This window comes from Monodon monoceros, unplaced genomic scaffold (assembly GCF_005190385.1).
Source record: "Monodon monoceros isolate NGI ecotype Baffin Bay Population unplaced genomic scaffold, NGI_Narwhal_1 Super_Scaffold_14, whole genome shotgun sequence".
Classification (NCBI taxonomy): domain Eukaryota; kingdom Metazoa; phylum Chordata; class Mammalia; order Artiodactyla; family Monodontidae; genus Monodon; species Monodon monoceros.
In genome coordinates, this window is record NW_021703770.1 from 33,819,958 (window position 1) to 33,843,455 (window position 23,498).

The 23,498-nt window shown below is 36.0% G+C and overlaps 1 protein-coding gene across 1 annotated transcript in view; it reads left to right on the forward strand.

Moving 5' to 3' along the window:
* Positions 1-23,498, forward strand: part of RGS22 (regulator of G protein signaling 22) — a 172,967-nt gene that overhangs the window by 64,714 nt on the left and 84,755 nt on the right. The window contains exons 10-14 of the mRNA XM_029222809.1: positions 6,785-6,959; positions 10,613-10,746; positions 12,951-13,065; positions 14,518-14,640; positions 15,454-15,555. Of these exons, the coding sequence (XP_029078642.1) occupies positions 6,785-6,959; positions 10,613-10,746; positions 12,951-13,065; positions 14,518-14,640; positions 15,454-15,555 (649 nt within the window). The remainder of the gene's footprint in view (positions 1-6,784; positions 6,960-10,612; positions 10,747-12,950; positions 13,066-14,517; positions 14,641-15,453; positions 15,556-23,498) is intronic.

Below are 23,498 nucleotides of genomic sequence, written 5' to 3' on the forward strand. Positions count from 1 at the left end.
TTTCCCCTCCTTGTGTCCTCAGGTCCATTCTCTAGTAGATCTGCATCTTTATTCCTGTCTTGCCCTTAGGTTCTTCATGACCTTTTATTTTTTTAGATTCCATATATATGTGTTAGCATATGGTTTGTTTTTGTCTTTCTGACTTACTTCACTCTGTATGACAGACTCTAGGTCCATCCATCTCACTACAAATAACTCAATTTCATTTCTTTTTATGCCTGAGTAATATTCCATTGTATATATGTGCCACATCTTCTTTATCCATTCATCTGTCGATGGACACTTAGGTTGCTTCCAAGTCATGGCTATTGTAAATAGAGCTGCAGTGAACATTGTGGTACATGACTCTCTTTGAAGGAATAAACCTACCTAAGGAGACAAAAGACCTGTATGCAGAAAATTATAAGACACTGATGAAAGAAATTAAAGATGATACAAATAGATGGAGAGATATACCATGTTCTTGGATTGGAAGAATCAACATTGTGAAAATGACTCTACTACACAAAGCAATCTACAGATTCAGTGCAATCCCTATCAAACTACCAATGGCATTTTTCACAGAACTGGAACAAAAAATTTCACAATTTGTATGGAAACACAAAAGATGCCAAATAGCCAAAGCAATCTTGAGAAAAAAAAACGGAGCTGGAGGAATCAGGCTCCCTGACTTCAGACTATACTATAAAGCTACAGTAATCAAGACAGTATGGTACTGGCACAAAAACAGAAACATAGATCAATGGAACAGGATAGAAAGCCCAGAGATAAACCCACGCACATATGGTCACCTTACCTTTGATAAAGGAGGCAAGAATATACAATGGAGAAAAGACAGCCTCTTCAATAAGTGATGCTGGGAAAACTGGACAGCTACATGTAAAAGAATGAAATTAGAACGCTTCCTCACACCATACACAAAAATAAACTCAAAATGGATTGAAGACCTAAATGTAAGGCCAGACACTATAAAACTCTTAGAGGAAAACATAGGCAGAGCACTCTATGACATAAATCACAGCAAGATCCTTTTTGACCCACCTCCTAGAGAAATGGAAATAAAAACAAAAATAAACAAATGGGACCTAATGAAACTTAAAAGCTTTTGCACAGCAAAGGAAACCATAAACAAGATGAAAAGGCAACCCTCAGAATGGGAGAAAATATTTGCAAATGAAGCAACTGACAAAGAATTAGTCTCCAAAATTTACAAGCAGCTCATGCAGCTCAATATGAAAAGAACAAACAATCCAATCCAAAAATGGGCAGAAGACCTAAATAGACTTTTCTCCAAAGAAGATGTACAGATTGCCAACAAACATATGAAAGAATGCTCAACATCATTAATCATTAGAGAAATGCAAAGCAAAACTACAATGAGATATCATCTCACACCGGTCAGAATGGCCATCATCAAAAAATCTAGAAACAATAAATGCTGGAGAGGGTGTGGAGAAAAGGGAACCCTCTTGCACTGTTGGTGGGGATGTAAATTGATACAGCCACTATGGAGAAGGTATGAGGTTCCTTAAAAAACTAAAAATAGAACTACCATATGACCCAGCAATCCCACTACTGGGCATATACCCTGAGATTATCATGATTTGTCCCTGCCTATGTCTTTGGCATTATCTCTCATCTAGGTATTCCAGATTACTTGTAAACTTCTGATTTTTCCATATATAGAGAGAATGTTGTTTTTCTCTTTCTCTATAAACTTCTATTAAATATTTAAGAAATGCAGAAAGGTATAAATTATACTAAAATAGGCACCTGTATACACACCAGCCAACTTAAAAAAATCATTACTAATACAGTGGAAGCTTTCCTTTTTTAAATTTAACTTTTTGTTTTGAGATAATTGTAGATTCATATGCAGCTGTTAGAAGTAATACAGAGATTCTGTATACCTTTCACCCAGTTTCTTCCAATGGTAACATCTTGCATAACTGCAGTGCAATATTGCAATGAGGAAATTGACATTGATATAACTCTCCAATCTTTTTTCATATTTTGCCAGTTTTACAAGCATTTATTTCTCTGTGTATAGTTAGTTCTATATAGTTTTATCACATGCATTTGCTGTTACAGTCAAGATACAGAGCAGTTACATTACCACATACCTCCCTTTGTACTGCTCTCTTATAACCATACCTACCTCTTTCCTTCCCCCTTTCTCATAATTCCTGGGAACTACTAATCTATTATATAAATGAAATAATACAATATATAATCTTTGGGGATTGGTTTTTTCATTCAGCATAATTGCTTTGATATCCATCCAAGTTGTTTTGTTCTTTTTCATTGCTGAGTAGTATTCTGTTTTATGGATGTTATACATTCATTCACTCATTGAAGGACATTAGGGTTGTTTCCAGTCTTTTGATATTATTAATAAAGTTGCTATGAACATTGATGTACAGGTTTCTGCATGAACGTAAGTCTTCCTTTCTCTGGGATAAATGTCCTAGAGTGAGATTAGTGGGTCATACATAGTCTTTTTTTAGTTTCAACAGCAACTGCCAACCTATTTTCCAGGGTTGATGTACCCTTTTACATTCCCACCAGCAGTGTATGAATGATCCAGTTTTTCTGCATCCTTGCAATTGTTTGATGTCACAGTTTTCTATTTTAGCCAGTAAATACTTATTTACTTATTTTTATGAGTGTGTAGTGATATCTCATTGTAGTTTTACTTTGAAACTCTCCAGTTGTTAATGATGCTGAACGTGTTTTATATGCTTATTTGTCATTTGCATATACACTTCAGTGACATATCTGTGTGTTTTGTACATTTTCTGATTGTGTTCTTATTATTGAGTTTTAGAGTTATTTTTATGTTCTAGATACTAGCCATTAGTCAGGTATATAGTTTGCAAATATTTTCTTCCAGTTTTTAGCTTGTCTTCTTAAAGACAAGCTTTCTGAAGTCTTCTTAAAAGGGTCTTTCATACCTTCTGGATGGGTGAACATGTAGAGGTGCACCCACATCCCTTGCCCTATGCTTCTCTTCCATCTGGCTGTTTCTGAGTTATATCCTTTTATAGTAAGCCAGTCATGTAGATTAAGCAAACAAAAATATTGTGGATAATGGGAACCAGAATTCTCATCAATGTGGAAGAGAGTTACAAATATAGAAGAGAACAGAGTGAATCTTGTGGTGATGAACTGGAATTAGAGGTGCAAATGGAAAATGCAGCTTTCACAAACTCATGTTACCATACTAATTATGAAGACTAATTCACTGAAGAAAAAACAGGGCAAATCAAACAACAGAAGACCATGCAGACAAGAAAGAAAACAACTTGCAAGAGAAAATCTGAAATTAAACGTGTGTGGGATTTTCCCTGGGAGGGGGAGGGGAATATATTGGAGGATTGTCTAATTGAAGGGTTCCACATAATTTTTACTACAAATGTTTCATTAGAGTAAAGGCAGTTATCCTCTTGAGCCAAGTTTATTCAACTAATGCAAACTTCCCTATGTCAAATACACCTACTATTAAGAATAAATATAACCGTATCTGAAAAACCAAAAAAAGTGAGTCTTTTATAGAGCAAAGTTTTTGAATTCTGATGAGGCCTTCCTTTTATGGATTATGCCTGTGGTGTCAAACCTGAGAACTCTTTGCCTAGCGCTATATTCTGAAGATTTCCTCCTATGTTTTTCCTAAAAACCTTATAATTTTATGTTTTACATTTAAGTCCGTGGCCCATTTTGATTTTTTTTTTACATATGGTGTGAGGTTTAGGTCAAGGTTCAGTTTTGGTTTGTTTTTTTTCTTGCTTATGGATATCCAGTTGCTCATCCTCATTTATTGAAAAGGCTGTTTTTCCTCTTTCCTTCTTTTCTATGTTTTTCATTAACATACAGTGAAAGCAAACTGTATAGATTCACATAACCACCATGACAATCAGTGTACAAACAATTCTATCATCTTAAGAAACTCTCACACCACCCTTTTGTCATTAGACTCTTCCCCCACTCCCAACCCCTGGCAGCCACTGATCTGTCCTTTGTCACTATAGTTTTGTCTTTTTAGAATGTCATATAATTATACAGCATTAACTTCTGTTGGTCAGATTAATGCCACTGAAGCATAATGCATCCCAATTGTTACATGTACCGTAGTTCATACATTTTGTTATTTGGGCTTTCCGGTTGTTCTTTGTTGGTAAGTAGAAATGTGATTGAATTTGTGTGTACTCACTCAGTGTTGGAGAGGGCAAAAGCCCTTCCAGGCTCAATTGCTAACCTCAGACAGGCCTGCTATGCTTATCTGGCTCTTTTGGTGCTGTTGCATTCTCAGGTCCATCAGGCACTGCCTTCTTCTTCTCACCTACACACCAACGTCTTGCAGGTCTTATTGCTGATCTTTTGTACCCACCTGCTTGTATATTGGGGTTTGGGGGGATACCGTGTCACATTAACATTTTGTTCTAAATTTCGTCCGTGAGCTTTTGGTTTTGCCATCTAGCTGTGCTGTCTGTTTTTATGAAGGGATTCTGAGAGGTAGAAGAACAGTATTGCTGACTTTGCCATTTTCTCAGAATTCTTTCTTGACCTTTTTTCTTGATCTAGCTAAATCCTGTATATTCTTTAAAATTCAAACGTAAACACAAACAAACATTCATGTCACCACCATGTTGCTTGGGAAATAAAGCATTACCGAGACCCCTGAAGTTGCCTTCCTGATCACACCATCCTTACTCCCACTTGGGGGTAGCCAGTATCTTGACTTCTGTGATTATCGCCTTGCTTTTCTTTGTAGTTTTACCAACCATGTATGCAAATAAATCCCTAAGCATGTATTTTTTTCTGCCTGTTCTACAACTTTATAAAAATGGAATCATGTTGTATGCCTTCTTTGCGTCTTCTATCAACAATATATTTGTAAGATTTGACTGTAACTGTATTTAAGAGTGTTATTAATTTTCACTGTTGTATATGGCATTCCAGTGCATGAATATACCATAATTTATTTAGTGTTTAAAAAAATTTGTGTCATTTTCTCTTTTCACAGTTGCAAGCAATGCTGTACACATATCCATTTTTCCAAACTAGTTGTACCAATTTGCATTCCCACCAACCAGAATATGAGAGTATCCATGGCTACAAATCCATGGTAACATTTAATATTGTCAGAGTCTTAAATTTTTGCCTATGTATTTGGTATGTCATTGGTGTTTTGTGCTTTTTCACTTGCATTTCCCTGATTATTGGTGAGGTTGATAACCTTTTCAATATTGAGTGGTCATTTGGATTTCAACTTTCATGAATTGCTTGTTTATCTTCCTTGCCCATTTTTCTATTGTGAGATACATAGATAGATGGATAGATAAATAGATATAGATAGATATACACACATTCGCATACACACACGTATGTACATATATATATATATATACACACGTGTTCACACACACATATATTGGATGCAGTTCCTTTGGTGATTTACGTGGCAAATACCTTCTCCCACTCTTTAGACCTTCAGATTAAGAGGTGTACAATCAATGTACATGAGAACCTGTATGATGGAAGTGTGAAAAAGAATACAATACCTGTTTAGGATTGACTGTGAAATGTAGTCCACAGTATTTGATGAATTCACGTAGTGGCTAATAAAAAATTAATGCAATGAATTAAATAAGAATGCAAGATTAAAATGGGGCCATGTGAATATACTGTAATGATGGGAATTAGAAAATTGATATACCCAGATTTCCTGTCCAGCACATGTATGATTTATTTGATCAGGGTCTTGTAAATATGCCCGCTTACTAATTGGCATGAAAATAAGAGGTAATTTTAGATATTTCCAAGTCTGCAAGTAAAGGTTTTGAAATATGGTGTAAAATGACCACCCAGATCTTTACAGGGTGCTTTCTGATCCTAAACTAATTATGGACTTTGGGTTCTCTTCCACTCCTAACCTGTGTTTACATCAGGGAAGTATCTACCATCTTCCTGTTTTTAAAGGGAGGCAATTTTCTACCAGGACCTGAAATATGAAGTGAAATTAGTCTTTGGACCATGGCACCAGGGGGAAAACCTAGTCCAAGAAGTAATTAACAACAGGCCCTGACAGCTGGAGTTAACCCCATAGGCAATATAGAGTTAGCCCACAGACTGAGTATGGGAATATCCATCAAGTTAAGTGGGGCCTTGATACTGTGCCAAACATTCTTTTTCCTAAATTTCTGGCAGTAGTGTAGGTCTTTCATTTATTATCTAAATTGTTATAAAATTAATTCTTACCTTTAAATTTAAGGCTTGAAAATAGATCATATGATTCATAATCCACTTTAGTAGTATACTTAAGCGTTATAAAAATGTTTATATATTTTTAAATGTTAATTTAATCCACTAGTTTTTATTTGGTATTACAGATAAATTGTAAACTGCTTTAAAACAGATCACAGGTGCATTCTATTTTTGTTTTACTAGAAACTGTAAATTATTTTTTAAAATTCCTTCATCAAATAGATATATAGGTTTCTTTTTCTTATCAAGCAGATAATAATTTGAATGTAATTTTATTAATTATTTTTTCTTCGTGTATATTGCCTCTTTATATTGTATAAGTGAATGTGATTTCAGGCAGTTGATATATCATAGAATAACATTGGAGGGAGGGGCTAGGCAGCAGAAAAAGAAGAAATTATTAGAAAAGAGATGTGGCAAGACTGATAATTGTGAGCGCAGATATTATACATTTGGTAGCGTTTTGATTTTTGAGGCTTATTGTCTAGTTTAATCTTAAATTTGTTTTTCCTCCAACTAGGGCACCGAGGTTCTGTGTTACTCATTCATCCTCAACAAAACATGCTAGTGCTGAACTGAAATTCTGGCACCTTCGTCAAGAGAAACCAAGGAAGGATGTCGACCCTTTTCCACAAATGGCAACCCTCTTGCCATTAAGACCTAAATCTTGCATTCCACAGATACCTGAGATGCAGGTAGGATGTACATTGATACTTAGATCTCTTAAGTTTGTAATAAAATATCCATGCTTGGGTTTTGTACACTAGTACTTAAGTTTCATCATAAACCTTTTGTTGTTGTTGTTAATGTACATGCTGCAACAATTAGGAAATAAGAAAACCTATGGTTTGTTCTCCACCGATCAGCCAATGTGATCTTTTAAAAATGCATGATCATGTACTCACTTGCTCAAAACTCTCTAGTGGCCTCCTCTCTCACTCAGAATACAAGCCAAAGTCTTTACACAGCTGTTCACACCCCTGCTAACTTCCTGACCTTATTTCCTAGCATTCTTCTCTAGCTTACACCACTCCACACTGGCCTCTTTGCTGTTCTTGGAACACACCAAGCAAAAACCTGGGAGGGCTGTACTTGCTGTTCCCTTCACTTGCAGCACCCTTCCTCCGGATATGTTGCCCCTCACTCACTTTGGTGTCTGCTCAGATATCCCTTAATCAGAGAGGCTATCCTTGACTTTTCCATGTAAGCACACTTGTGTAGGACAGCACAGATACCCTCCCTCACTATCGGAGCCCTCTGCTCTGCTTTATTTTGCTTTATTGTACTTAAGACCATGTGATCTTTGTTTATTGTCTTTCAGCTCCTACTAGAATATAAGGGATTTTTCTTTGTTAACTGCTTTTCCTCAGTGCCTAGAACAGTGCCTGGTGCTTAATAAATATAAACTGAACAAATGAGTGAAAAGTAGCAACAGCAAAATTAGAAATAGTGAGCATTTTTTCACAATGGGGAAGAATAAGATAGTACAAAAAATAGGGGGGAAAAGTCCACAAAGAGAAGAAAAGTTAACCAGCTTTACAGAGAAGAAGTAAATAATCCTATATGCTTTGGCATAGAGATATAATAAATGTAACTAACACCTGCATTTCAGAAGTAAGGAGCCTTATTAATCTTTCTAGCTTTAAAGGTGTCACAGAATGTTAAGTGTTATTAGCCATAGCCACACACAAACCCTTCAAAAAACAGATTACTTTATGATCAGGATATCTTATTTTTAAAAGTCAGGAAGATGTATAATTACAGTTTTTAAAATTCTGCTTCTACAAGTAGTGCTTTAGAGCTGGAAATACCTTACAGTTTTTCTATTAGTGATTTCTTAATCCTGTATACACACTAGAATCACATAGAGAGTTTTTAAACATACTGGTACCTGGGTCCCACCTTCAGAGAGTCTGATTTAATTAATATAGACTGGGTGAGAGTCACTGTAAAGTCAGGAGGTTGGCTTAGAATTGAAGTTCTCATCCTGCCTGAACATTAGAATCACATTTTAGAACCTACATTTTAATAAGATTCCTAGGTGATGTGTAGGCAAAGCATTGCTACAGGCTGGTGGTTCTCAAGCTTCAGCATGTGTGAGTCACCTGAGTCCGAATAGAGACTTCAGGGCTGCACTTAAAGATCAATATTCAGTAGGTCTGTGATGGGGCCCAAGGATTTGCATATCTAACAAGCTCCCTCCCACGTGATTTTTTTTTTTTTTTCCACGTGATGTTTTTGCTGCTGGTCTGGGGACCACACTTTGAGTTAGTGTCACTGTAGTGAGCTAATGGTTTCTTATCCATTGTTTAGACATTTTTCTGACCTCCTTTGCACTTGTGGCCTTTTTGTATGCCACTCTACTGATAAATCTGAGCTTCCTTGTTAGCCCATGTGACTTTGTGACCCAGTCACAAATCTTAGAGGTGTGGTGTAGGGAGCACATCATCTGATAACATTTGGCTTTCTGAGTACCATCACCATATGTTGTCATCGGTGTTTTCTAGTTGGATAACTAATTCTGATCTCATTCTGTTTCCCCTGCAAAAAACAGTGTAAGGAATGGAACTCGATTCTGTTTTCTTTATTTTTCCTGTTTTAAAAGTTGAGATACCATTTATGTAGAGTAAAATTCACCCTTTTTAGTGTACTGTTCTGTAATTTTTGACAAATATATATATTGTGTAGCTACCATCACAGTCATGATATAGAGCAGCTCCTTAACCTACCCCCCAATTCTGCTGTGCCCTTTTGTCAGTTTTTTCTCTATCAGTTTCTTTTTGGCTACTTTTCTTGCTTTCTCCCAAGCCAGAAAGCTCAAAAATTCTAATTTAGGCCATCCTCTCATTTTAAGTATAATACACTTAAATTTTTTTTTTATATTAAGGAAACTTTTTTATTGTGGTATGGTAAAAAGCACATAACAAAATTTACCATCTTAACCATTTTCAAGTGTACACTGAGGTAGTAAGTATATTTGCATTGCTGTGAAACAGGTCTTCAGAACTATTTTATCTTGCAAATTTGAAACTATATACCCATTAACCAACCCCTCCTGCATCCCCTGGTAACCACCATTCTACTTTGTGTCTATGAATTTGCCACTTCTGTATGATACACTTTTCATAAGCCCAGTCCCCTGTGGTCCCACTCATTTAGTGAGTATTGGTTAATGTCATGCTTTGTTCCGAATTACTAAAACAGATGTGAGCCCTGATACCTAGAATGTTATAAGTAAAACATACTTAAGTAATTAATTTTGTTTATAGAATTCTTAAAAAAATATTAGTAGCTGTTAGGCACCTAGAGTGTATGTGAGATTTTATTGTTTGTTCTGGATAATAAAGCATCACAAATAAATTTCTTGCTCTCCAGCAGCACATATTACATTCTAATTGAAGTTGACATATAAGAAAAGTTTGTTTCTTTTTCAAATTATAAAAATAATAAAACTACTGTAAATTTGGAAACTGAAGAGACAAATCACTCTGATCTCACAGACTTCTAGACAACTATTAACCTATTTTCTCTTAGGCTTTTTGTGAATTTTTAATTGTAATATACTTATATTTTTAATATACTTATGTTTTTAATTGTATAATATACAATTTCTTTCTGGTAATTTCTTCATCAGTATTTTTTCATAATTTTCGTAATCCTTTTAAGTATTATATAATGTTACATTTATATATTATATATATAAATACACGTATAAGTATATATAATTGTTTCTTTCTCCTCTCTTTGGACATTTAGGTGTTTGTATTTTTTTGATTCATGTGTGTAGCATCTCATGTTCTAGATTTAAATAATTAACTTTTGCCATAGAGAACATTTAAGAATGAGAAGAATACGCATGAAAATAAAATATCCAAAAATGGAAGGAAATAGTTCTGTTAAGATGTAAGTCTCTTATGGACCAATGGTGTCCACACATCTTTTCCCGCCCTGCTACCTGCATTCCCTACCCCACCACACACACATACACATACACACACAGGGCACTAAAACTTATTCAGTTACAGAATGAAGAAAAGTTTTTACAAAGTTCTTCCTCCAGGAAAGAGTCTTTTTTCATAATAACGTAAAGCCTTTGGCCTTGTTTTTCTAATACTCTCAATAGGTATAGGGATTTCAGCCTGCTGGTTGCATGAAAGTTGGAGTTTGAGATGGAGAATAAAAAATATTCTCCGTCTCAAACATAGCATGGTAAGTGGTAGAGTGAGGAAAGAAATCCTCTAATCAAAACAATTTTGAGGTATTTTTGGAGAGCTATGCTTTATTCTCTGTCCTTTTTTTTCCCATTTTGCCCATTTTTCACTTTGTTCATTATCTTACTACTTTTTAGAAAGAAGAATCCAGTTTATTACAACTTTCTAAATCTCCCAAGAAACCACCTAGAGTAAAAACAGCAATTCAAAAACCTTGGAAGAGTGAGTCTTTGAATCCAGTTTTTCCTAAGGATGATGTGATTAAGAAAGGGTAGGTGCAGCTTTTTGTGTCCCAAGTGCTTTTCTGCAATGGTAAGATTTTTGAAGAATTTAAAAATTAAATAGAAATTGAAAACTAATACTTTTCTTTTTTTACATGAGTTCTTATATTTCAGGGATAGATATTAGAGGGTTGTATTTCCCATGCATACTCTAATTAATCGTAGAACGCCTAAGATTGGTAATTTTAAAGAGGTGTTAGTTATGATCTCTAGCTTCTCATGAGCTGTACAATCAAAAGACGTCTCTGAGAAGATTGCCCTTCAGTTCTTTCTTTTCCCTGCTCAGTAATATTTCTCAAGCTTGAGAACTCAAAATACCCTCAATAATATTGTACTTATTTAATACAGTATATTTTAAAAATTCGTTTAGATTTGCCCACCTATTTACGCTTTTCATTGTTCTTTATTTCAAACGGAGTTATTTTCCTTCAGCTTGAAGAAACACCCTTTGGTGTTAACTTTGGTGTGTAGTCTGCTGGTGGATAATTATTTGTTTAAGGATTTATTACTTCACCTTTATTCTTCTTTATTGAGATAAAATTTACCTATCATAAAATTCACTATTTTAATCATGTTCAGGTATACAATTCAGTGACTTTTAGTATATGCACAAAGTTGTAAAACCATCACCACTATATAATTCCAAAACAACTCATCAGCCAAAAAAGAAGCTCCATCTCATTAACAATCACTCCTCACTCTTCCCTCCCCCGAACCCCGGTAACCACTCATCTACTCTCTGTACCTTTCCCTTCAAAGGAGAAGAGAGGGAAGGGTTCAGTAACCAAGGCAATGGGGCTACCTTGGACAGGAAATAGGACACTTCTTCCTGAGACAGGATGGAAGGAAGTAAGGATGGGTGTAGGTAAATATATCTGTTGATAGATAAATTTGAAATGCTTTCAGCTGCAAATAACAGAAAAGTTGACTAACAATGGCCTAGACAAATGGAATTATGTTTTTCACAGAGCAAGAAATCTGAGTGTAGGCAACTGCCAGTATTGGTTCACCAGATCAGGAGTATTGAGGCCTAAGTCTTTGTAATGCTCTTGGCCATTCCTTTATAGTCAGTGGTGTTACAGCTCCTGACATCAGGCTTTCAAATCATAAAGAAGGAGCAGGGGAAATATCCATTAATTCTCTCCCTGTAGTCAGGAAAGCAGGCTTTCATAGAAGCTCCCCAGCAGACATCGTTTTATATCTCAGTCATAACTGTTACATGACATCCCCTCCCTACCTGGAGTCTTGATAAGTGAATATTCAACTTTTTCAGTATTTTAGTGATGCTGGTGATAGAATCATGTTGTCAGAAATGGGTGTTGAGTTAGCCAGTCAATTAATAGTGTCTGCTACATGGCACAGGGGAAACTGAAGGATGTTGTACCTACATTTTGTCTGAGAAGAACCTGCAGGGTAATCTGCTGGTGGATTGGCGTGGAGGAAGGCTGGTGAATTGGAACAGGCATGGGTTATGGAGCTGGAAAATGAGGTTTGGAATAATTGCAGTGGGCTATGGGAGAGGGAGCTGGATGAGAAAATATAAAAAGCTAAGGTCGAAAGTCATTAGTCTAACTCCAGAGTTTTCCATCATCTCAACTCAAACTACCACATATAAACCCGTATGAATCCCACCTGTTGTGAGGATTAATTATGATCATATGAATTATATTTGGCACAATGTTTGGTATGTAGTTTAGTTGTTAGTGTTCTCTTGCCCTAAGAAAATTAGTTAACTTGCTGCATTTTAAACAAGACTTTGTCTACTTACCTTCATATATTGTTCACTGTTCTCCCCATCTGAAGAACCCCTCTAAACACAGCGCCCCCACACACATACACACAGAATTTATCTTCCACCCATTATTCAGGAAGAAGCTCATTTCTTTAATTACTAATAGAGCTCCAAGGGACTTCTCATTCTTACACGCCCATAGTTTTATTACCCGTCCCAGACATTTGGCATCTGTGATATGTTCACGAACTCATTCAACCAGCAGTTATTTTATTGAGAGTTGTCTTTATGTATGACTGTACCTCATTTTCTCAGCTGCCTCTTGAGGGCTGGACTTGATGCTGATACTTTTTTTTTCTAATTCTCTCACAATGCTTAGGAGCACGTCTAAGATTCGGTGAATGTATAGCAGAGGTGCTCAGAATATTTGTTGATCAATTAGTTCTCATCCCTATAATTTAGGTCAAGGCACATGTCAGAAAGCAGCAAAATTATTCGTTTAACATCTTTTACTGACATTTCTGAATGTCTGAAGCCCCAGCTGGGTAGAAGATATACTTATACAGAAGAACCTGTGGTAAGTATTTTGAGAACTGAGTAATTTGATTCCTCATTTAACCTATTCAGTGTCCCCTGATTTTAGAGAATTTTTATTGATTTACCATAATGACTTTTTTCTTTACTGAACAAAAGAATTATTTTTTCCTCACAAAAGGATTTTTATGCAAAAACTTTCTATTTCCTTTTGTAGTACCATGTTGCTGTATACTCTGTTGATTACTGTTTTCAAAAACAGCTACGTTCTTGTTTTGGTATGATCACACCTCAGACACAAAATAAAACCCTCTAGGATTTTTATTAAATTTTTAACATTTTATAAAAAGTAATATTCTATGTTATGTTTTGGAAGTATGTTTAGAACTTTTATAAAGCAGAGTATTTCCAGTGTGTGGTTACTTTGATAATGTGGATTTAATACACCAGTTCTAAATGAAAATTTCACATTCTTTTGCAATTATACTTTAGGTAGAAACCTTCGTAGTCCTAGTATGGGCTGAACATTTACATATAATTTTGGACTATTTATTTTATTCTAAGCAAATAGTTCTCCTTTTCTTCTATTTAGTATTATTTCCTACCCAAATAATGATTTTTTAGCTTTGGAATGCTAATGGTTAAACATCATAAAAACATTAAATTTTCACCTCATAGTTTGTTTAGTAGGGGGATAAAGGGAGAGGCAGAGAGACACTATAACAGAGAGAGCAAGAACCTGACTTAAACCCTAAATCGTCCGTTCCACAGTTATCTTAAGATTACAAAGAAGAAGTCTGAGTTCCACACAACAGATAGCAAAGAGCTCATGTGAATATGGACGCCCTTCCTTATTCTAGAGTTACTCTTGTGCTTGGAGAAATAGCCAGCTTTCTGTGTTTCAAGAACAGTGTTAGGCTTGCCAGCACTGTTGGCAGAGAAGCCCATAAATAGCAAAGTTTTATGAGAACTTATACTGCCATTTACACTCTGAAGGCCGTGACCTGTATGGAGTGAGACTGTCCAAAGAGGGACCCCGTAAGGACAGTTAATGAGCATCACTGAGAGGCCTTGAAGATATTTCTTTTTATAACTCTCTTGTAGCTATTATAGCAGCAGTTCAAGGCTAAAATAACAGTAAATATGTAGGAAAGAGGCCACCAACAGAGATTTGGAAGACTCCTAAAATGGTGTCACGGTGCCTGAAATGTGAAAATAGTTGAGGTTGGGAAGTCAGTTTAATATTAAGTTTGAAATCAGATTAGTTTATAATAGAATGAACTCTGCTGCTATAGTTGGCTCCATAAACGAATCTTGTGGGACAGGCAGATGCAAACATACTGCATTAATTACATATATGGTACAAAAATAAAATAAAATAGTCCAGTGGGGAAATGACAGCTTGGTAGAATTTATGAAACCCTGTTGTTGTACAATGCCATAAAAAAATAACAATGTTTCTGAGTGGATAATGTACTTCTGTTTTGTTATCTAGATTAAAACCATGGCAGATGGTGCCTTGGGAGGATTTCACATGGAAAATTTGTTGCAATCTTTGTATGTAGAAAATAGAGCTGGATTCTTCTTTACTAAATTCTGTGAGAACTCAGAGAACAAGGTAGAAGATAATTATTTTAAATCTAATTTTATACTTTTATTTCATTTAAAATGAGAGATTGAAATAATTTAATGCTCAAATAGTTATATTTGATGTTAAAATTCCCATCTCCTCTGGTAAGAAATCTCATGTTAAATATTTAGTAAAATTTTAAATATCTTAATTATAATTCTCTTTGGTTCATTTTCCTACTAAAATTACAAAGAAAAGTAAAATACAGATAGACAAGAATTGACTTGCATTATTAATAATAGATTACTTTCATATAACTTTGTTTCAGTGTAATGTATATTAACTTCAGTGCTGATTTCTATCAATCCTTTACGTTTTATTTTTAATAAGTCTAACAATGACAGTTGCAATGAATAGTAACAAACTTATTTCTGGGTTTTTTGTTTGCTTGTTTTTTAGTTGTCACAAACAGTCTTTATTTTGCTCAAATGAAAAGTATTTCACTAGCTCAATTATTAGAGTTGTGTTTGCTTCTGGTATAATATACATTTGCCCACATATATCAGAATACCTTCAGATTTTGGTTTCATGCCAGAGATAACGTGATTACTTTTTAATTATTAACTAGAACACTTACTATTTTAATGACCAATTATGTGAGAAATGTATATACAAAAATATAATGATCCAGTGACAATACCAATAAATAATTTGTATGTTGCCAGTTTGTGATACAACATAAAACCACATTAAATTGAACCTGATTTATAGTAACACCAAGGAGCTAAACAATTATTTTTATTTGAAATTAGAGCTTTAATAATTGGGTGGTAGTAATTTATGTACTTTTTCCATCTGCAGTTGTGGAAGAACAGTGTGTACTTTTGGTTTGACCTACAAGCTTATCATCAGCTTTTCTACCAAGAAACAATTCACCCTTTTAAAGTATGCAAGCAAGCTCAAGTAAGTAGTAAATAATGTTGGTTCAATGTGAAGCACTAAGTACACAGAAATGAAAAGTTGTGTCCAGCCTCAAACAAGAGAAATCTGGGAGTGTGGGCAGAAAGGCAGCAGCTAAGTTGTTGCCATTGAGTTACTTTATTTAAATGTCAGCAGAATATTGTTTTATAATCTGATTTGTGGGTTCTCAGTTTTATCTATTTTATTGGGTATGCCTTATTTTCTCTTTGCTGCCGATTAATTGCTCTTCCAACAAAGGACATCTTACCTTTTTTTCTAATTTATGCCTTTTTGGTTTGGTTGTGAGTAATTTAAAAGAGAACCCTGAGAGAGGACTTGTAATGAATCATTGAGGTGATTGGGAGCAGAGGCATTGACCAAAGATGTTCTCTGAGCTTCCTGCAGCAATCAGCTGTTGGAGATACTTAGGCTATTGGCCTGTCTAAAGATGGGGAAAGAATGTTGACTGATTCTGTGTGGCATAGGCCCTGTGTCATCACCTGGCCTTCTGTGCTACATGCTATGTAAGACAGATACTCAGAGTTGGAGGAAAGAACATCTTAAGACCTCTCCAAAGCAAAATAGAGGACGGAGAACAGAGGATTCTCTGCAAAGAGAAAGAGAGAGTAGCCATTTTTTGAGGGGAGAAAGAAAGGGAATAGAATTATGACTCAAGCTAACTTATCTTTTCAGTTTTTATTCTTAGGCTCTCCTAATCTTTTATGGAGAGAGGTCATCAAGCCTAGAAAACTGCTGATCGCTTCTATATCTGTTGACCACTTAAGTGGTTCTTATAATCTGAAATAACCCCATTCCAGGGGACCTTTCCTTGAGCAATGCTGAGGAGATTAGCTTCGTCATATTGTTTATTATCGTATTGTAATCTTATTCAGGACATCAGAGAGTACTGCTGGGTGTTTGCTGTTACCTCCACCACCCTGACTTTGGCATTAATAACTATGTTTCATAAATCAGCTGACAGAACTTTGTACTTTTTACCATGAGAATTAGGGCTTCGGTTCCTACAGAGCCCAGATCTGGCTCCATGAAATCATGAAACTGTATCTCCAATTTGCCAGTACCATTTTCTGAGACCACACAGTTGGCTCTTCTGCTTGTTAATCCTTTACCTGTAATTCTCTACTTATCCTTCTTTCCCTAACCTATTGCCTCTGACTGCTAACGTGCCACCATTTTTATTATGTTTTCACCACTGCAAGACTTACTCCTCTAAAAATCTTCGGCAGCTCACTCAGTTAAGTAGGTTTTTTTGTTGCTGTTGTAATCACAATATTTCCATAGACTTGTAAAAGGGGAAATTCTGTTTGAGCTTGGTAGACGTTAATTCTTTGTAATGGTATTCAACCAGCTATAAATGATTGTGAAACAGGATACACTCATATTTTTGTTATTCTGAGATATTCTGTTTTGGGATTATCGAGGCCCATAAGCTTTTTATCCTTCCCTAGCTTCTCTTTTGAAGAGTCAAAACAGTATGGAGAGAGGGGAGTGATGGAGACATTGGTTTTAGTTTAACTGGGGGAAATAAAAGGAGCAAATCATGTAATCTTTTTGACTTGCTTGCTTTTTGCATCTGTGGTTATTTTATTTTTTGGTTAGTGGAGCAATTGTCTAAATTGGTTTAGGTTTTAATTATCCAAGATTTCTGCCCCCAGATATAAGAATTGCTTCTATTACCATGATCCTATAGATTTGTTTCACAATATGAAATACCATTGGTTTCTTTATAATAGAAATGCTGTATAACTTCCTTCAAGGGTACATGTACAATACAGATCTTTGGATTGATCAAGCCAATGGCAGAATATAATCAGCTGGCACTGTGTTAAAGTTGCCATTAACTTGATTTTTTTTTTTTTTTTTTGCGGTACGTGGACCTCTCACTGTTGTGGCCTCTCCTGTTGCGGAGCACAGGCTCCGGACGCGCAGGCTCAGCAGCCATGGCTCACGGGCCCAGCCGCTCCGCGGCATGTGGGATCTTCCTGGACCAGGGCACGAACCTGTGTCCCCTGCGTCGGCAGGCAGACTCTCAACCACTGCGCCACCAGGGAAGCCCTAACTTGATTTTTATATTGTCTTTGTACATCTGATGAGCTGCGTGGTAAGAGACCAAGGGTTGATTACAAAAGACTTACATGCTTTTCTGTATGCTGATCGACACATTACATACCTTGAAGTTTTATCACCTCAAGAAGTATTGCAGAAATATCTGTAGGCAGACTAGATGGGAGGTCAGTGATAGTGATTTAGCATGACTAACTGTGGTCCAGGAGTTTGAACGACAGTCTTGGGCACATCCTGAAGGTTTCATTGCACAGCTTCCAGATAGAATCGTTCAGTTAGGAACCAAATGAAATGGTCTTGGCAAGGAGGAAGAGAAGCACCACCAGAGTGCAAAGATACAGTCTTTGATCCTAGCAACAACTTGCCAGTGGACCATCTATCACTGCCAAGATTTGGAACCAAGATTTCTGCCAATAGTCCTACTGTTTTTTTAACATTACATACTTGCTTCAGTGATAGACCATTACAATAGAATGAAGTGGATCTGGGTACCACAGTCTTTTGTAAGTTCTTCCATCTTTGTAGAAATCTTTCAAACTGTATCCCAACAAAAACTACACATTTAGAATTTACCACTCTCCAAAGCATATACATTGGGATTTTTAAAAAATTAGTAAATGTATTATACATGCATAAGTATTATACATGTTTACACATATGTATACATACACACAAACATGTTCAAAATAAAAAATCAGTGGGAAGGAGGAAGAGAGAAAAAAAGAGTAAAAATTAGAGCCTAGGAGCAAAATTATGTGGAGAATGTAGGAATTAATGAGTAGAGAGGGTAGATAAGAATGAAATGAAAGTGAGGAATGAGAGGATTGCTAGGTAAATCCACAGCACTTTTACCACAGAGTGCTATTGAATATAAAGATGTTCTTGCAGCAATGTGAGATTTTTGCCTTATTGAATTGAACATCAGGGTAACACATTTTTTAATTGAAGTATAGTTTATTTACAATGTTTCAGGTGTACAGCAATGTGATTCAGAGTATATATATATGTTAATTTTGTTTATACCCAGTAAGTAGTCTTAACTATTTTTTTTATTACCATCAATGATGTGTAGATTTATTTAGTTATTTATTTAACATCTTTATTGGAGTTTAACTGCTTTACAATGGTGTGTTAGTTTCTGCTTTATAACAAAGTGAATCAGCTATACATATCACGCACAAATTTCTTGCTTACCATTGGTTTTTGCATCACATTCCTTCCTTTGGGTTTGATTTCTGAAGAATAGCTTTTAATAGGTTTTTCATTAGGATTTACTAGTGGTAAAAATCAGATTTTTTTTGTCTGAAAATGTGTATTTTCTTCTCTCATTGATCATTCAGCTGAATATAGAATTCTAGGTGGACAATTTTCTCTCAGCACTTTGCAAATATTATTCTACTGTCTTCTGGTTTCTATTGCTATTGTAGAAGAGTCTGCTTTTGCTCCCTTGAGGGAGGATGTTTTTTCTCATTCCTTTTATAATCTTCCCTTTGACTTTGGGGTTCTGTATGTCACCTCAATGTGTTTATTACTACAATTATCTTTCTTGGGTCTAAGTTGCTTCTAGAACCTGAGGAGTCATGTCTTTCATCAATTCTGGAAAATTCTCAGCCATTATTTCTTTCAGTCTTTCTACTTCTCTTTTCTGGATGCTCTGGTCAATGTTGGTGCTTTTCAGTCTATCCCATATCTCTCTTAATCTCTCAAGTTTCTCCATCTTGTAATATCTGTGTTATATGTTTTAAAACTGAACAAGATAAATTTTCTTTGATCTGTTTTCCAGTTCATATTTTATTTCTTCAGCAGATTTCAATCTGCTGTTTAACCCATCCATTGAGTTAAATCATTTAAGGAATTACTTTTTATTATTATTAGACATTCTACTTGTGTTTTTTAAATCTTCCTGGTGATTTATCTTTTTGTCTTATTTTTCTTCATGTTTTTAGTTCTCCTTTTATGTCTCTAAGCATTTTAAACATATTTTATAGTCTGTAGCTGTGTTAGGTATCTATTCCTACATAAGGGTATTATCATAACTTTGTGGCTTAAACAACACACCTTTATTACCTCACAGTTTATACGGATAAGGAGTCTGAGCACAGCTTTGCTGGGTCCTCCACAAGGCTGTAAATCAGGATATTGACCAGGGCTGGTTTCTCATCTGGGGCTCACCTGGGGAACAGTCTTCTTCAGTGCTCACATGGTTGTTAGCAGCATTCAGTTCCTTGCAGACCACAAAAATAAGAACTCATTTTTTGTTAGCTGTCAGCTAGCAGCCACTTCGGCTCTGTGCCATGTGGTCCTCTCCATATGGTAGCTCACAACATGGCAGCTTGCTTCTCCAAAACCAGCAAGGGAGGGAGTTTCTTAGTAAGACTGGCATTACCGTCTTATGTAACATAATCATGTACACGTAATCACATAAATCTCATCATTGTTGCTGTATTCTGTTGGTTAGAAGCAAGCCATACGTTATGCCCACACTTAGGGGGAGAGGGTTATGAAAGGGAATGAACACTAGGAGACACTGTTCATGGGTGCCACCCTAGAGTCTGGCTGCTACAATATCCAACAATTCCATGATTTGTAGTTCTTGGGAGAACTAATTCTGCTATTATTTCTGCTGACATGGTGGATTCTTTCCTTGTGTGTTTTGTAATGTTGAATTATGAGCTCTTATAGTAAAGTTTTTATCTGTGGTGCTTCTGCTAGGCACATTTTTAATGCTAATTTGTCATCTTGGGGTTTCCTCATTTGCCAAGTGTAATCTTGAAAACCACACCCACATGATGGTAAACTCATGGTAGTGCATCCTCAGGAGATATTTTTCTTTTACATAGAGTATAAGCCAAGACAAGCAAGCTTCTTTTTTGTTTCCTAGGTTTGGTAGTTGTATATATGTACATTTTTTTCCCCACTCTATGTTTCACTTTGTGTGTACCCCTTCAAGGACCATGGTGTACGTATGGGTCTCAGTGTTACATTTTCACTTTGTGAGGGTCCAAGGCCCTATCTCCTGTACCCTGTGGCTCTTATAACCCACATCCTTGATTCACCCCATGGTATTCTCATCATCAGCTCATGCTTAGCACCCTGGTTTTCAGTACACTCCTTAATTTTGACCCATGGGAATTTTCCTTACTACCGCAGCTATGCATTTAAAAGGATATTAGTTATCCTTTATCCAGTACTTCTAGGCAGTTTATAGAGAAAAAGATTCAAGTAATCTAGCCTGCCAACGTACCGAAAAAGGGAGTCTCTGCAAGAAGCAGTCATATATTTTCTAATTTAATACCCATAGTAAGAATGGGAGGTATTTTTATCCTATTTTTTATAGATAAAAAAGAATCTAGGGCTTCCCTGGTGGCGCAGTGGTTGGGAGTCCGCCTGCCGATGCAGGGGACACAGGTTCGTGCCCCGATCTGGGAAGATCCCACATGCCACGGAGCGGCTAGGCCCGTGAGCCACGGCCTCTGAGCCTGTGCGCCTGGAGCCTGTGCTCTGCAACAGGAGAGACCGCAACAGTGAGAGGCCCGTGTACCGAAAAAAAAAAAAAAAAAAAAGAATCTAGATCTCTGAAATGTTAACTTTGCCAAGGTTTCATAGCTGGGAACAAACTTAAGCTCAAACTTGAGGTGCAAAACCTACTTCAGTGCTGTACTTTGCCTTCTCTGCTCTACATATAAAAGTTCATCACGTCTACCGCAGAGGACTTTGTAAGGTCTGTATAAGATAATGTAGATGGAAATATTTTGTAGTTTAATGTAGGGCACTCTATGAAATAAGTAGGTATTATTATCATTAGAGTCAATACTTAAGGTTCTATCAATTGCCTGGTTAATGGAGAACGAAGGTAGGAATTTGAAGAAAACAAGGTAGAAGAACAGCAGCTCCTAAACCAACAGCTATTCATTTAACCAATACTATAACTTATTCTGAGATTAAAAATACCACTTAAATCAAAATGTGCTTCATATAATTACAAACTTTTAAGCTATATTTTATAATATTCTGTTACTCACTTCTTAGTTAACATTCACAAAGAGCCTGGTATGTGCCAAGTGATGTCCTGTGAATGCAAAGATAATTAGGACAAAGTTCTTGGCTTAAAGAGCTCACTCTGTAGTGGGGGAGAGAGAGAATTATGGAGGTACTTCAGTCACATTTAAAATAAAACCAGATAATAGCATCTTAACTGGAAATTAAATAAGTTCTGCCTTTACTGGCAGATAAAAGTTGGTTATCGTTTTTTTTTTTAAATCAACATCTTTTCAAATACCTGTAGAAGGGAGAGAACTGTTTCCTTTTTTTTTTTTTCCATTTTTTGAGCCAAACACTTTAATCCTTTAGTCTTATTCCTGCTCTGTGAAGCAATACAAAATAAATCTCTGTCTTTTGGGTGACAACTCTTCAAACAAAAATATTATACTGTCCTGTTTTACTCCTCTCAACAACTTTAGACTAAATCTCAAATCTTTTACATTTGAGATATAGGTCTTTAATCTTAGCTAGATGAAATCTTGACATTTGGAAGTCCCATTCCTGACATCTCCACCCAGTAATGTGACAGCTCATAAATATTCTGGCCTAATGCTCTAGTGAGCAACGGTTGTGCCTCTATATCCCTACAAAGAAATCAGCTGATGGGTCCCATGGCAAATAAGTCAGTCTAAGTGATTACCCCTATTCACCCAGGATCTCTAAGGGTTTACTCTATTTTTTTTGGAATTTTATTTTATTTTATTTATACAGCAGGTTCTTATTACTTATCTGTTTTATACATATTAATGTATATACATCAATCCCAATCTCCCAGTTCATCCCACTACCAACGACCCCCCCCACCCCGCTTTCCCCCCTTGGTGTCCATACGTTTGTCCTCTACATCTGTGTCTCTATTTCTGCCTTGCAAACCAGTTCATCTGTACCATTTTTCTAGATTCCACATATACGTGTTAATATACAATATTTGTTTTTCTCTTTCAGATTTACTTCACTCTGTATGACAGTCTCTGTGTCCATCCATGTCTCTACAAATGACCCAATTTCATTCCTTTTTATGGCTTAGTGATGTTCCATTGTATATATATACCACATCTTCTTTATCCATTCGTCTTTCGATGGGTATTTAGTTTGCTTCCATGACCTGGCTATTGTAAATAGTGCTGCAATGAACATTGTGGTACATGCGTCTTTTTGAGTTATGACTTTCTCTGGGTATATGTCCAGTAGTGGGATTGCTGGGTCATATGGTAATTCTATTTTTAGTTTTTTAAGGAACCTCCATACTATTCTCCATAGTGGCAGTATCAATTTACATTCCCACCAACAGTGCAAGAGGGGTCCCTTTTCTCCACAGCCTCTCCGGCATTTGTTGTTTGTAGATTTTCTAATGATGCCCATTCTAACTGGTGTGAGGTGATACCTCATTGTAGTTTTCATTTGCATTTCTCTAATAATTAGTGATGTTGAGCAGCTTTTCATGTGCCTCATGGTCATCTGTATGTCTTCTTTGGAGAGATGACTATTTAGGTCTTTTGCCCATTTTTTGACTGTGTTGTTTGTTTTTTTTAATATTGAGCTGCATGAGCTGTTTATATGTATTGGGCATTAATCCTTTGTCTGTTGATTCGTTTGGAAATATTTTCTCCCATTCTGAGGGTTGTCTTTTTGTCTTGTTTAGAGTTTCCTTTGCTGTGCAAAAGCTTTGAAGTTTCATTAGGTCCCATTTGTTTATTTTTGGTTTTATTTCCATTACTCTGGGAGGTGGGTCAAAAAATATCTTGCTGTGATTTATGTCAAAGAGTGTTCTTCCTATGTTTTCCTCTAAGAGTTTTATAGTGTCCAGTCTTACATTTAGG